Raw genomic sequence first — 15642 nt, forward strand, 5'->3', positions numbered from 1 at the left:
TTGTACTCCCCTTTCTTCATCATGCCAGGCAGACTTCTGAGACATGCTGTCAAGAGAGTTTACTCACAGAAAACCAGCATGGATCCTTTAAATTCTTATCCTACATATTGTTTTCTGACAGATACATGCACGTTTTCTTCTCACTTTATTTCAGAGATAGCTGAACTTGTGTGAAATGTGGATAATGAGAGGTCAATAGCATCTGTGCCCACAACAGTGCTTTCCGGAGCTATTGCAAAGCAAAGGAAGGGAGAGAGTGTGTGCATGGTTAGGCTTTGATTATAGAAGCCAGTAATATGTTTGTAAATGAAACTCTGTCATCAACTTAAGTACTAGGAATGTGCAATTAATGAAATCTCTGCCAAACCAAGATTTATGATGACTAGGAAACATGCCTTTACTTAAATGGAGAAGTGAGGCTGTGCCCATGGAAGGTTAAAGCATTTAGTTGTACCATGATGTCTATATTTACTTGGCCTATTTTTTCCCTTATTTATATGTGAGAACGTTGATGCCTACAGAATACTTTTCATGAGAGAAGAGTATAATTATCTCAATTTAACATGTGAAGAAACTGACACCCAGAAATTTGGAGTACCCTAGTTGAGGTACCATACCAATGGGGAGTTAAGAACCCAACCCTTTTGAGTCCTAATTGGGTGTACTATATACTGGATCATGCTGGATTTAGTAGCAGAGTAAATTTATCTACTGACAGTATTAAACACCTGGTTTTTCATCCTTCTATGTGACAGTGAAGCATCATATTCCTTCTCCAGCAAAGAAATAACTTAAGTCAATTTCTTTCATCTTTTTCAGAACTCACAGAAAACAAATTGTTTCTGAAGTAAGAAACTGTCACTGGTAGCAATGTGTGCTCCTACATCATCCAACAGAAAATATGTTTTTCCTGTAAACAAAATAATATAAAAATCACAGAATCACAGAATGTCAGGGATTGGAAGGGACCTCAAAAGATCATCCAGTCCAATCCCCCTGCCGGAGCAGGAACACCCAGATGAGGTTACACGGGAATGTGTCCAGGCGGGTTTTGAATGTCTCCAGAGAAGGAGACTCCACAACTCCCCTGGGCAGCCTGTTCCAGTGCTCTGTCACCCTCACTGTGAAGAAGTTTCTTCTCAAATTTAAGTAGAACCTCTTGTGTTCCAGTTTGAACCCATTGCCCGTTGTCTTACCATTGGTTGTCACCGAGAAGAGCCTGGCTCCATCCTCGTGACACTCACCCTTTATGTATTTGTAAACATTAATAAGGTCACCCCTCAGTCTCCTCTTCTCCAAGCTAAAGAGAACCAGCTCCCTCAGCCTTTCTTCATAAGGGAGATGCTCCGCTCTCTTAATCACCTTTGTTGCCCTGCACTGGACTCTCTCCAGTAGTTCCCTGTCCTTCTTGAACTGAGAGGCCCAGAACTGGACACAATATTCTGGGTGTGGTCTCACCAGGGCAGAGTAGAGGGGAAGGAGAACCTCTCTTGACCTACTAACCACCCCCCTTCTAATACACCCCAGGATGCCATTGGCCTTTCTGGCCACAAGGGCACAGTGCTGGCTCATGGTCATCCTGCTGTCCACCAGGACCCCCAGGTCCCTTTCCCCTGTGCTGCTCTCTAACAGGTCATTCCCCAACCTATACTGGAACCTGGGGTTGTTCCTACCCCAATGCAAGACACTACACTTGCTCTTGTTATATTTCATTACATTTTTCCCTGCCCAACTCTCCAGCCTGTTGAGGTCTCGCTGGATGGCAGCACAGCCTTCTGGAGTGTCAGCCACTCCTCCCAGCTTGGTGTCATCAGCAAAATTGCTGACAGTGCACTCTATTCCCTCATCCAAATAATTGATGAATATATTGAATAGTACCGGCCCCAGTACTGACCCCTGAGGCACTCCACTAGATACAGGCTTCCAACTAGACTCGGTGCCATTGACCACTCTAGCCAAGAGTAGTAAACCTTGAGCAACACATATGACAAAAATGGTGGCTATGACAAATGGGTATCACTCCAAAGTCGTGTCTGACCGTAAGGTGTGTTGTATTCTATCAGGATATGTGACTGGGACATACACTGTCAGAGTGTATACATACATACAAACCCTGTTCTGGCTTTTGATTGCTCTTGACTGTGAAGATTCAGCTTATGTTTTTGACTTTAAAAGAGCATTGGAATATTCCTGTAGTCAGCAGCACTGCCACTGAGCTGAAGGCTCACTTCTGGAAGGTGCCCCTCAGACTCTCTTAGGTTCTTGCTGCATACTTCCACGAATATGTCAGCTGAAATATCACTAATGATATGAACTTCTAATTTCACAGATGAAGGAACTTGGCGTCATCGTATACAACTGTAGCTGCCTGGTCCTGGATTTACAAAGGATATTTGCCCTGTACAGCTCATTAAGATACAAGAATAAAATACCTCCAAGTTGGTCTAAGAGACTATATGGAGTGTATGATACTCAAAATAAACTGACCCTGCAGCTGAATGAGACAAAATCAGAAGCTTTCGTGTCGGTAAGTTCTCAAATGGGTTGTGGAGAGGGAGGGAAGAAACTCATTTAACAAACCAGATTTTTGGAAAACCTGGAAACTTAACATCTACTTACTCTAATGTTGTCCTCTATGAACTGGAGAGTAGTGAGACTGGGTTAAGTATTAGTAGCATATATGAAAGAATCTCAAGTGTCTTTTTACTGATATAGAGAGATGTTCACAGTTCTTTGCAGTAACTCTATCATACTGTCAGGGAGAAATTATCATGGAAGGTAATTTCCTTGAATAGGAATGTATATAGTGTAAATTAAGCCTCTACTTAAGTATATTGTCCCTGACTGAAGAAGACACACGGTACCGCTACCTTTAACCAACAGCAGCTATTAGAACTGCGATTCATTTGAGTGACTGGAAACTCAGCTATAGAGATAAAACCATTTCAACTGTCACCTACACAAGGCAGAACTTGACTGATAGTCTCATAATGCTGGAAAACCATATCAGTCTGTTGTCTGGGAAGATGGGTATTCTAATAGGTATACTTTTGTGGGGCAACCTGTAATTGAAAGGTTTTTAATGCCATTTGCCTTTTCCAGTGATGCAGAAGAGACAACCCCAATGTACTTTTTTTTTTTTTTTCATTCTGATTTCTGTGATGTTGTTCATATATGCAGTTTGCCAGGAGTGAAGATGCTGCAGAATTGTTCTTTTTCCCTTTCTCTGTAATATTCACTGTTGTGTTCAAAAAATGATAGGGAAGTCCTTTAAATTAGGTCATTTATTTACACGAGTAGATAGAAGGTAAATGACTTTGGAGTGAATGAACTGTTAACCAGACATCTAAAATGATGCAGAATAAGCTTGGTATTTTAATCAATGTAATTTATAAGAATTAATCCTCTTCACCTTGTTCCATTGAAAGCATTCATATATCTGTAGAACATTACCTACTTTAGCTTTATTTTTAAATGATATTTTAAAACTTCTAAAATTCAAGAAGCAATCCCCATGGAAGCACTGTCTGTGTGTGTATTTTTAATGACAAGAAAAAGAGCAGTCCTCCATCTCAGCTGTGACGCAGCAAAGCTGAAAAAAAAAAGTATACAGAGCCATAGAGATACCTAGAGATGATGAAAGATGTGGAGTGTCTTTCATTTTGTAAGTAGTTCACATGAGTAAAAACAACTGCTTGAAAATTAGGAATATAAAGAAGTTGCTAAGAGTTATTTACGATTCTGTATAAAACAAGGGGCAAAGCCCCATTGCTTTATAGTCAGTTATGTCTAAAACACCCCAAGGCATGTAGTGCACTATTAAGTTGCACAGGCACTGGCACAGGAGGTTGGTGCAGGTGGGTGGTTATGCAGGACAGGGTTTACCTTCACCTGTTGGGAGCCAGGCAACACTCAGCTGTCCAGGATTTTTCACACTCCTACAGTTAGTGGAGAGACAGAGAGCTCTTTTGGAGTGAAAATCCGGAAGCGTCCAAGACAGCCAGAATTAATAGGCATCTGAAGAAGCATACGATTCCATTGATTCTGGAGAACCTTAAGGACTGGCTTAAATTAGGGACTGACTTTTGGACAGTTAGCTAAGGAGCTGCAAAATGAACTCCTACTCCCTTCTAAGCAATCCATAAGAAATGGAGAAATCCTGCTGAAGGGCAGTCCTGGAGGAGCACACAGTAAGGAATCTGGGATCCTAGACAAAGACAAGCGGAGACAGGCTCTACAAAAACTGCTCTTCTGCAGTTTTCAGAGTGTTCACTTCTTGCCTGTGATTTGTACTTCCCTTTTGTGTGGACAGCAAAAGCCCCTGCTCTTGAAATTCCACTTGAGAAAACAAAAGGAGCAAGCCGCTGGTACTCAGAAGCTCAGGTCAGTGAAGTCCAGCTCCAAGAGCTACCTGAATTTCTAGCCACAGCCAGCTGGGCTAGTTCCTCCTCCCTGGAAAAGGCTCTTCAATACATTTCTCACTTACTGGTGAATTCTCAAGGTTTGCTAGCATGTCCCTCTGAAAGACAGTGCTGGAGTCATCCAGGACTGGTTTGGTGGACCAAGTGCTAACATTACGGTCTGTTCCTGAGCTAGTGAGAAGTCTGCACGAGCCAGGCAATTCACTTCTTGCCATCGCTACCCTGTCTGTGGGCAGGGGTGGGGGTGCTGCCCTCCCCCAGCCTTGCATCACCCCCATTTTGGTCTGGGACCGCGCACTCCTCCCCGAGCAGAGCCGTGGCAGGGGACTGCTGCCTGGTGAGGACAAAGGCCTGTTCCTGCTGGGTGAAGAGAAATGGCAACTGGGTATTCGATCTGACCAGCAAGTACTATACAGCTAATGTTGAGAAAAGTGCTATTTTTGGGGGCTTTTTTGATCACAGAGGGGGTCAGCTTCACCACAGGGTAACAAGTGGCATGCCCAAACCCAAATGTTACAGTGAGAGCCTTAACAGAAGTCTTTCTTCTAATTATCTTTCAAGTCTTTATATAGAACATATCTGAAAAAGACAATGCATAAGAATTCCATTCTTTAGCTGTTCTGTAACTTAAAACTTCCATTCAAGGAAAATTGTAAGAGTGTAAGAATAAAATCTCAGCACCACAGCCCCTTAAAAGTTTCAGAGAATAAATTATGTTTAGCAAAATCACTTTACAGTCTTTTGTGTGTTGAATCTCATTCTTTGAAAACATATTTCAATATTTGTGCTGCGTAAAACAAGCAGCATAACACAAAGTCATTGGGTTGGTTGGTTTGTTTTCTGGGGTTTGGTTTTTTTTGGCTATCATAGAGTTTACCAACAAAATCATCTTCCAGACTGGCTGATATAACAGGTTTTGTTGTTTTTCTTAGTGTTCAGGAATGGATCTGGAATATTGGTCTTGAAATTTTTAACTGTTAATTTTCTAGTGCTTTCTGAACTTAGGTGTAGTAATTCTTTAAGAACAGAAAAGCATAAAAGCTGAAATCTGGGCTTACCACTTATCAGCTCAATACCAGGCAAAGGTTAATATACAGCTGAAGCTAGATTGTAAAGATAACTTTCTTGTGAAACTGCAGCATCTCCTTACAGCAGTGACTGAGCAAATGGTTAATTTGTGTGGAACTTAAACCAGAATTGACATAATAAACTTAATTCCTGGTTGTAAGTGATGGATCAGACGAGAACACCGATTATTACTCCATCTGATAGTAACCAGTCCTAGGACTCCTTGGAACAAAAATCTCTGAAATGTAACTTCAACTAGAGCTTCTTTGAGGACAGTGGATGTCCTGAAGTTTGTGTTTTCTGCATTTTACCCATGGTTACATCTATGTGGTGAGACATTAAAGGGGAAATTAATCAAATATCATTGCTTTTGAGTATTCTAGCGGGACAGTTAAAGGTATCAGTTAATGTTTTCTTCTAAAAGGAAGGATACTGCCTGCCATCTCTAGAAGAATGAGGGGAAGAGAAAATAAATCACTTATTTTAAATGACATATTTGAACTTTTCCCTTCACAGAATTCACCGAAACTCTTCTGCCCAAAGGACAGAGTCCTGGATATTGAAGCTATATACAGTGTTATCGATGATGCAAAACAGTTTGTATACATAGCTGTCACGGATTATTTGCCGATCATCACTGACACCAATGCTAAACGGTGAGTGCCCATGTCCAGGATTGGGAGGTTATCATCATGCCAATAAGCTCTGATGGAGAAAATGTACCCACAGGAGATTAGTTACTACTGTGGACCAGTTTCTTGGGGCCCAATTCTGCTCTTATTGAAATCAGTGAGAGTTCTGCCATTGACTTAAATGGGAGCAGAATTGGGACCTAAGAAGACCTTTCCAGTTCTGGGTCCTAAGCGTTGGATCTGCCTGTCGAAGGAGATCAGAAATTGTCTAGTCTGAGCATCTGCAAGTGACTGGGACACAGGCATACAAGAACTTATTTATACATTAATCTTATTTCTTACACTATTATATTCACTATCTCGATATCACAGCTACTGGCATTTTATGAGTATCGTACAGATATGCAACATGAGAATGTGTGTGTGCATTTGTGTTAAGAGAGAAATAACATGTGGCAAGTTCGTATATAATGTGGGAGATGTAATTATTTTATTAAAATATACATATACATGAAACTTCCAAATTCAGCATACATTACATTTGAATTATATCCCAGTTTGGTTAACTGAGAGTTGCTAAAAACAAGCAAAAGCAAGTAAAGCCCCTATTTGTATGGAACACTGAAAAACACTGATGACCCAAAACTGGAGCCACAATGTAATAAAACCATCCAACTCACAAGGCAAGTATCCAGTAGTCCCTCCTGCTCTCAATAACACTCACAATGAATTGAGCATCTAGTAAAGCTCACCATTCCATCCAGGTACTTTGCTTGAACACAGTTAAGCTAAACATGTGGTTATGTGCTTTTTCCCAACTTTGCATAATTAAAGATGTTTTGTTACAATTTATCAACAAATAACTAACATTTGACTGATATCAAGCATAAGCTGTTTCAAGTCCACAGGAGGGTTTTGCCAATGAACTCATTCTGTATAGGCTCTGTCACAGTGAAAGAATCGTGGGTAGTGCTGCAGGAACCTCAGTTTCACAATATGCATCCCTCACATTTGTCCTTTATGTTGGAAAGAATCTTCATATGTAGAACCATTACAGTGTTGCAGTTGCTATTATCTCCTATACTCCTCCTTACTTTGTTCTCATGCCTGAAGAATTCAGAAATCTATTGGATTAGTGAGATCCAGGGAAGGAGCCTGTGTGAAATCATTTTTCCTACAGCGTCTCTTTGTGTTTGAGGCACTGCCACAGCTTCCCTACCTTGTCAGCTCCCATTTCTGGCTTGTAAATTATTTTCTGGCATTGCAGAGCTCAGCTGTCATTCAGCCGAATGCCTTGATGCTGCTGGAATAAAGAAAACAAGCATTTTCTTTATCTAATTCTCCCTGTCCTGACCTGCTCCCACCAAAGGTCAGGAACACAAAGCTAACTAACAATTGTGAGAATAGCACCTTGGAAGCCACCAACCCACTCATGGCAGAATTTCTGCAATCCTCATCACGAAGAAAAAGTAGCATTCTCCTTAAATGACCCATCTTCATTTGCTGCTGGAGGATGCAGGCACCCTGCAGCAGCAGCTCTCCCTTTCCCAAGCAAGAAGCGACAGAGAGCATTCCTATCCACAGCCAGTGCGGTCACAGTACAGAGGAAGAAAAGGCGGGCAGTCAGGGAGGGATCCAGCGTTCCTGGTCACTTACTTGAGTAACCAGCAAAAATCCCTTGTTGTCCCTCTGTCTGGGCTGGGTAAGCAGCAGCCTCCAGCTGTCGCTCCTTCTGCTGAGTGTCCGGCCCCGTGGGAGCTCTGCTGCTCTTTCTGCAGGTGCTGACACAGGAGGAATGCTCCAGCTCCGGGTGGACAAGGTCCCTGTATTTTGTGCAAGTGTTTTGGCTCTCAGTGCACCGACACAGCCTCTCCGTCACCACAGTGGCAGTTGTGGTACAAGGCAGAATGACCCAAAAAAGGGAGCTGGCAGATCTGTTTAGTGAGAACCCCCTTAAATGAGAATGCCATTCCTTCAATTGATAGAAAATTAAATTCACATGTGTTTAGTTTTCTCTATGACATCTAGAGCTGGATACATAAAAATAAAAAAAAAATTTAAAGTTCTCTGAATATGTTGTATTATTTCTCCACAGGTACTGGCCATACTTAGATGGGAAGATAAGAGAAGCATTAGTTTTACGAAGTATTAAAGTACGACTTCTCATAAGTTTCTCAAGAGACACAGATCCTCTTACGTTTAACTTCGTTTCGTCTCTGAAAGCTATTTGCACTGAAGTTCCAAGCTGTAGTTTGAAAGTTGTAAGTATAATTCATATTGCTTTGAAATCTAAGATATTTCTCACACCCCCAAAAAATCAAGAAAACTTCACAACTGAGAAATGTTTTCTGTCAGTATCAGTCTTTAAATTTAATTAAATAACACAGGAAACACAATATAATGAACTGAATTTATTCCTGGTAATAATAGACACAGAAAGTAAGACAGAAAAACAAAATGCTGCCAAAAGGCAGCCTGTGTGGTGGGCAGCCTGTGGAAAACACATCTGGTCTTCCACAGCAAAGCCAACAGAGTGAACCAGTCGTTTGTCTTGTTCATACTGGCTGATAAGAGTAAATGTGACAGCACAATAATGTGCTTTAGTCTGGATTCATGTAACCTTACTGTTCAGCTGCATAAGCATCTGCTTTTCCTTTAATCAAGTATAAAATACAAGAAAAAATAATGAAGATTTTAGATTAAATACAGGCCACAAATTCGGAACTATGAAAACTAGAGCAAACATTACATGAACCACATTAGACATGCAATACGGAAGAGAAATAGCATATATCTCACATTTGTATTAGAGAGCAGAGCGTAAAGTACTATTTTCAATTTGGTAGAGTTTATTGTCATGGAATTGAGGCACACCAGAAATTGGCCATCTCGGATCAAATTATTTTTATGTTTTGGTTTGGAATTTTTTGTGTCTTTTTGTTTGACTGGGTTTAGGTTTTTGTTTGCTTTGTTTTTAAATATCTGTCTTAACCTGCTGAATTATCTTGACTTCTTAAATTGATAGTCCACTAAATAAAGATCATTTTGGTTTTTTAAAATCAACAATTGTAACAAACAAGGACTATTTATATTATACACACTAAGTGGTATTTATGCATATCTAGAAATAGGAATTTTTGTTATAACATCCACTGTTATTACAAGTTTCCTAGGTAAGAGTCAGTATAAAGCGTTTTTAAGTCAAAAAGCCTGTACATCACTGACACTGTTTAAGCCACTTCAGTTTCAAGTAACTTGTAGCTTGTTCTGTATTTATCATCAAAATTCTATTATGTATTCAAAAGTGGGGGTTTTTTTGAAGTGACACCTAATATTCTAAATATTTGTATCCATCTATTTATAGTAGGTAAAATCTTTAGTACCTAATTTATCTTGTCAAGAACTAAATGCTAAAAGGAAAAAGAATATTCCTAGATATCTATTCTAGGTAGATAGTCTAGGAAGAATATCTGCAGTTAGAAATACAAGTAAAAAAATTAGACCACCTCAGGTTTAAATGGTTGTAAAATTACAAAACACCTCAGTTACCTCTGTGCTGGGCATGACGTGCTCCACATTCTGGGTAAATCACTGCCTTGAAGAAGCCTTGATATAAGTAACAGCCCAAGGCTCAGAGTTCACTGGTGTCTGTTTGATTTTGGCTGAAATGGTGTCACAGGCTTCATGACGGTGCTCCTTTACTTCACAAAACCTATCAGATGAGCACTTTTTTTTAAACTGCATTTCCTTTGCATTCATCTGTTCTAGCCGGGATCAAAGTGAAACAAAATTATGTGTATGAGGGAGAAGTAAAAACCAAAAAGGTAAAAACTAAACTTAAACCTTTTGAATTATTGGAAAAATCTGCTTTGCCTTTTGGTTCTGCCTTGGGTATAAGAAAATGTAAAGTCGAACTAAATTCCCAACAGAAGATACTGCCATGCAAATATGTATATGTTTATACACAACACTGAAATTTCAAGAGAACCTGAAGTTATAAATTCTGATTGAAATTATACTTAAAGTTGTTAAGCTGCCCTAATACCTCAATATTGTTCTGAGAGAAATGGCACCCCCCATCTTCTGTTCTTTTGGGCATAATATCTCTGATTCCTACAAAGCATATGCAATACCTTTTTTGCTGAAGTTTTGATTCCTGTGATATGCTTTGTCATGATTGTTTCTTTTTTTTTATGCCTTTGGAAAGACCAGTTTGGCTGGGAAGTTCTCAGTGAGTGCCAGGGGCTGGCTGCAGCTGCAGGGTGCGTGTGCATGGCTGTGCCAGCGGCAGCAGCACGAGGAACATGGCCAGCCTGGAGAAGGCTGTGCAGATATAATTCCTCTGTGAGATGAGAATCTGCTCCTGATTTCTCCTGCTCTCTGACCAGGCTTGTGGAAGATCTGGACTTGCCTACCCACAAGTATATAGTTAGAAACCAGGCACTGCAGACCTGGTCTGCCTTGCAGTGTCCTGATCAAAACCAGCCACCAAGCAATGCGTGTCATTTTTCAGTCTGCTATTGAGGCACATGAACTGTCAGACATTATCTCCTAGTTGTGAATGCTGAATTTTAACAGTGTGTTTTAAGTCAAAGATTTTTTTTTTCTCTTTTGCCACAAAATTGACAATACTGGGCAATTATCATCAACATAGTTAAAAATTATTAGTCCTTCATTATGCATTCCTCAGCATCTCATTCACAGTTCATTTCACATAGGCATTAATAATTACTGGATTCAATTTGAAACTGCTGTGAGAGTGCAAACTCAATACAAGTATTCTGAAAAAATGATCCCTGGGAAGTATTCATGAGGAAAAAGCTGTGTTTGAGGATGAAATAAGTCCTATAAGCACACAGCTCAATGACAAGGAGTAAACTGCACACCAAACTGTTGCTCATTCAGGGACCTCTATCCCATGCACAGCACCACATGTGGTCATGAAATTAAAGCTTTAATCATAAAGGGTAAACTCAAGGTGAAGAGCTCACTGTTGTGGCTCTTGGGACCTTAATTCCAATACTCCTTAAGTTCTGTGAGCTTGACTCTGTAAATCTGACTTATGTGCAAAAATAGTCTGTAGCTCGAAGGAGCAGTAAAAAAGGACCAGGTCTGTTGGGTGCAGTGCTGACCACAGATGGGCATGGTTTTGAAGACCTCACAGAAACTAGGGAACAGAACACAGTGTCTTTAGACAATTGGAGACCAGGAAGGTGTGTCATACAACAGACATACATATCTACAGCACAAGTTGTTCCTGAGTCTCCATGTGAATCTGGTTCTGAGTTGTGCAGAAGTATTCTGGCTAAGGAAAAGGAAGGAAAAACTGAACCTTTCACTAACTCTCAGAAAGCTAGAAATGCCCTAGGAGGAAACAAAGTGTAATGAATTAACTATGAAACCTTTGCTCCTAAGCAGCAATTTAACTTTAAAACTCTAAACTCCTAAAAGATGAATGAAATGCAGAAGGTCATGATTACTAACATAGTATTTTTACTGAAGGCGCATGTTGAAGAATGTGAGGCCAGCACTGGTTCATTTGCTTATCTAAGCTACATGTGCGTATTCTGTTTGTGAGGGCAGATGGGTTTCCCCTAGTGGTATCTGTATTGTCAAGGAGTTAAGGCCTCTCTGTTGATGCTGGAGACCATGTTAATTTTCAAGCCTTCTATCTTTTCCTGCCTGAATCTGAACTATCTCTTACAACATTATTATACAAGCAGAACACTAAAGTATGAATTTTCAGTTCAGCACATCTGCTGAATCTATCCCAATTTGACAGCTTATATTATTACTGTGCTTGACTGTTTTTACACCAAGGTACGTAACTTTTTAACTCTAGGAAGAAGACGGCTTGTTACATTTTCTTTCCTGGCATTGAATACTTTACCCATTTGTGAGTTTTAGACTACTCCCTACAATACTAGTATTAGTCACACATTATCTTTCACATCTCTGTGAAAAGTTACTGCAAGTACCCTTGATGGACACCCTACAGCTGCTAACAGTCTCCGTTCCTGTTTCGTTGCACCAAGAAAAGCATGGAAATTTTCTTCTGGCTTTATCCAAAAATTCAAGACCCTTTCAGAAAGATTCAGATTAATCTCTGGTACATACTCTGTGTGGTGGGTGCATGTTTGTAGAGTAGGTCCTCAGACACACAGTTGCAATCTTGATGTCTAAGAAGGATCCCCTAAGAACTAGTAAACTTTCCTTTACAGCTCTTAAGATGATTTGTACTAATTATTTTAAAAAGTGTAATGTTGTAATCATTAGTGATGTTAGAAATCTGTAATTAAAGGTATGATTTCTCCATGCAGCTTAGTTAGATGTAAATATACAATATAAACGTCATTTAGAGAATGGTTACTACAGTTTTACATAGAATAATGTTTTTCAATGCCCTTTCAAAAACCATCACTCAAACAGTTCAGGTGGTTGTGCTTGTTTTTTAATTCAAAAAAATATCTTGGAATTTTGCTAGTGTTTGAAGTCTTTACAGAATTTAAGTTATGGAAGATAACAATGCCATGTGCAGGTAAGTAAGCAAGCATATGAAACTCAGAGACTATTTATAGAAACAACTTTGTGGTAGTTGTCAATCACAGAACTGCACTACAGTGCCATCCAGTATTTGGACACTGAAAAAACACAAACTCTTTACATTTTATTTTTAGTGCACTAAAAACTCATTTCAGCCCTAATAAACTTTCATCACTGAGGGGGAGCAGGGTCAGTCTAAGATCAGAGACTCTCCTTCTTAATGCTGGAATTGGCAGGAGCCCCTACTACCCTTGGTATTTTACACAGAGGTCTTCCAAGCGGCTTTGGTACAAGGTCTTGCAACATCAAATTTACCCCAGTATATTTTCCAATGAGGAAAAAACAGATTCTAACACAGTCCACAAAATAAAGTGTCTGATAAACAGCAGCCACTGGGCTGCTCTACCTTTTGTCTGCAATTAAACCATTTTAATTAGGTTTGGTAATACTAATTGTAAATAAGCCTGTTCAGAACTTGAAGGAGAGTTCTCCAATGAAAATCAAACTGTAATGATCAAGAGTGATGTTTAAGAGGAGAGATGTTTTTGAATGAGTATTTATATGCAGTTCTGAAGCAACCAGTGGTATAAAACCTAAAGCTGGCATTCCTGGTCATGAGTAACAACACATTTTGCAATAATCAAGCACTTTACTGCACATCAGCTTGAAATGTACCTACCTCATCAGCTGGATAAAGAATGCTTTATAAAGCTGCCTGTGTGCTCTGCCTACACCCTGATTTGATTTAACCAAACTGCTGAAATAGTCTACCAGAGATCACTACATTTCAATAATGGATTCAGTATTTTACAGTTGGGTTTTCTAAACAGTACGAGTGTTCTGAAGGCCATCTCCATAGCCTAAAAGGATTCATTCAAGGTGTGTATCAAAAAGAGCACTGGTTCAAAAGATGGATTTTGCATTATGTGAAACAGACCCCAAGAACAATCACTGCCTTTTGGAGTGGGTTTTTTCAATGCTATTTTTTCGATGTCTTAAGTGGGTACAGTTACCTTCCTCGGTAATATATGGTGAATGAGGTTTGTTTTGAGGATCTACATAATCACTGCAACCAAAGTTTCCCGGTCATGCAGTAAATATTTAATTTCTTTGTCATCATGTAATTCTCCACTTTTGGTTTTGGAATCTATGTCCTAGCTATTAGTTTCCTTGATGAAACACACACTATTTAGATTTATACCGGAAATCTCATTTTTCTCTGGCACTGATGCAGACAAGGAGTGCACACAGCTCCTCAAATAACAAAAGTCGAACTGAGACTTTACCCTTTCGGGTAGCAGAGATGCATTTTCTTCTTGTTGTCTGATAAATTTGATCTCTCCATATCAGATTTAACCCTAAGAAGTTTCTGAAATCGGCCAGTTTCATGTTGGAAACTATACAATGTGTAATGTAAAGGTATTGATTCAGCTGTTGGTGTGCCTGCCAATCTGGCTCCTGGAGCAGCCTTCAAAACCCCCCTCTCCCTTGAGTGAGGAAATGAGTTTAAGAAAAGTTCTTTCTCTTACACAGAGCACAAAGACGTGGGGTTTTGTTCATTTTACAGGCTTTATTACCTGGAACTGTATTGCTTTCAGTATGCAGCAGCCATATACTTTGTGTAGTTCAGAATGCCAACATACAGTTAGGATCACAAACTTTGAGAATTTAATAAGAAATACAACGTGCAATATTTTAGTACAATTAATGCTTGGCTATAAAAACTCAAGCTGTTCTGTAGCACTAACTCATTTGCAATAAAGAGTAGAGAACAGACCACATTTCTTCTGTCAGTTACAGAATAGTTCTCACTAACCTGCACTCCATTCTGTTTTATGGCAGAAATTCTTCGACCTTGAGGAAGAGAATGCTTGCTTTCTGAAAGAACAGAAGAACACTTCCCTTCCCAAATTAAATCGTAACAAATATATGGTGACTGATGGAGCTGCATACATTGGTAAGTAACCACATCTCTTGAAATTCTAGTTTGTAGCCAAAACCCTGAAATACCACCCATTTGTAAATGAGGAATCTACAGTTGATATGCTTGTTAAGTTAAAACAAGAGTCTCATTTCTTTGGGAACCTGGATAAGCTTTGAGCCTCTTCTCATTTAAAACCTCCTTTTGTCCCCATATCAATCAGTTTCTCAAGAGCAACATTCTCCTGTCAGTATTTAAAAACAGACTTTAAACACATATATAACACATTTTATGAAGTAGGAATAAATTGGATTATTAACATATCCTCTTGTTTCTGCAATCCAATGAAGAGATACTGTTATCCACTGCCCATGTTATTACTGAAAGTATGGTCAGTTCTGGTAAATACTGTACAGATGCCTTTCATCCTCATCTGCTCAAGTCTTGTTCCATTTAATGACATTTCAGACACCCTCCTTTTATTAACATCAGGTACATTTCCAATTGGTATAAATTTCTCCGATATCTTCATGTTTAATGTATGTTCAGATATTGTTTTAAAAGATGACCCCTAGTAACAGCATTTTTCCCCAAAATACTGCGTGTGCTACAAATATAGAACTTAAAGAGTTCTAGTGAAATAAAAAGAAATAATAGAAGCACTTGTTTTACCTGTTTTCCATTAATCCAATTACCCTCCTTGCCTTGTGATCACCGGGATTTGAAATGTTCATTCATTACCTTAGATTTCAATAAAGGTTGTAATAACTTTCATAGAACAGTAAAATCTGTTTTTCTTTCCTGAAATGTTATCTATTGATGGGTAACCTGTAAAAAGATTCATTGGTTTAGCTCAGAATTATGGAGCAACCACTCTCCATCCCATCTACTTGAAACTGTTTATATGGCAAGAAATTATTTTCATTCTTGGCACTGAAGAGGCCGATGAAGAAAGTAAATGGAATAATAATATATACAAAAGGAAGAGCAAGTTAGTTTTGAATAAATAAAAGAACCTGTCTTCGCTTAAGAAGTATTAGAGCTGTTGAAGTTCCAG

At 39.3% G+C, this 15642-nt stretch overlaps 1 protein-coding gene across 8 annotated transcripts in view; it reads left to right on the forward strand.

Annotated features, from left to right (window-relative positions):
* Window positions 1-15642, forward strand: part of PLD5 (phospholipase D family member 5) — a 175347-nt gene that overhangs the window by 155902 nt on the left and 3803 nt on the right. For all 8 annotated transcript variants that reach the window (XM_065835115.2, XM_071806226.1, XM_071806222.1 and 5 more), the window contains 4 exons: window positions 2330-2527; window positions 6006-6145; window positions 8217-8382; window positions 14507-14621. In XM_065835115.2, the coding sequence (XP_065691187.2) occupies window positions 2330-2527; window positions 6006-6145; window positions 8217-8382; window positions 14507-14621 (619 nt within the window). The remainder of the gene's footprint in view (window positions 1-2329; window positions 2528-6005; window positions 6146-8216; window positions 8383-14506; window positions 14622-15642) is intronic.

This window comes from Patagioenas fasciata, chromosome 3 (assembly GCF_037038585.1).
Source record: "Patagioenas fasciata isolate bPatFas1 chromosome 3, bPatFas1.hap1, whole genome shotgun sequence".
Classification (NCBI taxonomy): domain Eukaryota; kingdom Metazoa; phylum Chordata; class Aves; order Columbiformes; family Columbidae; genus Patagioenas; species Patagioenas fasciata.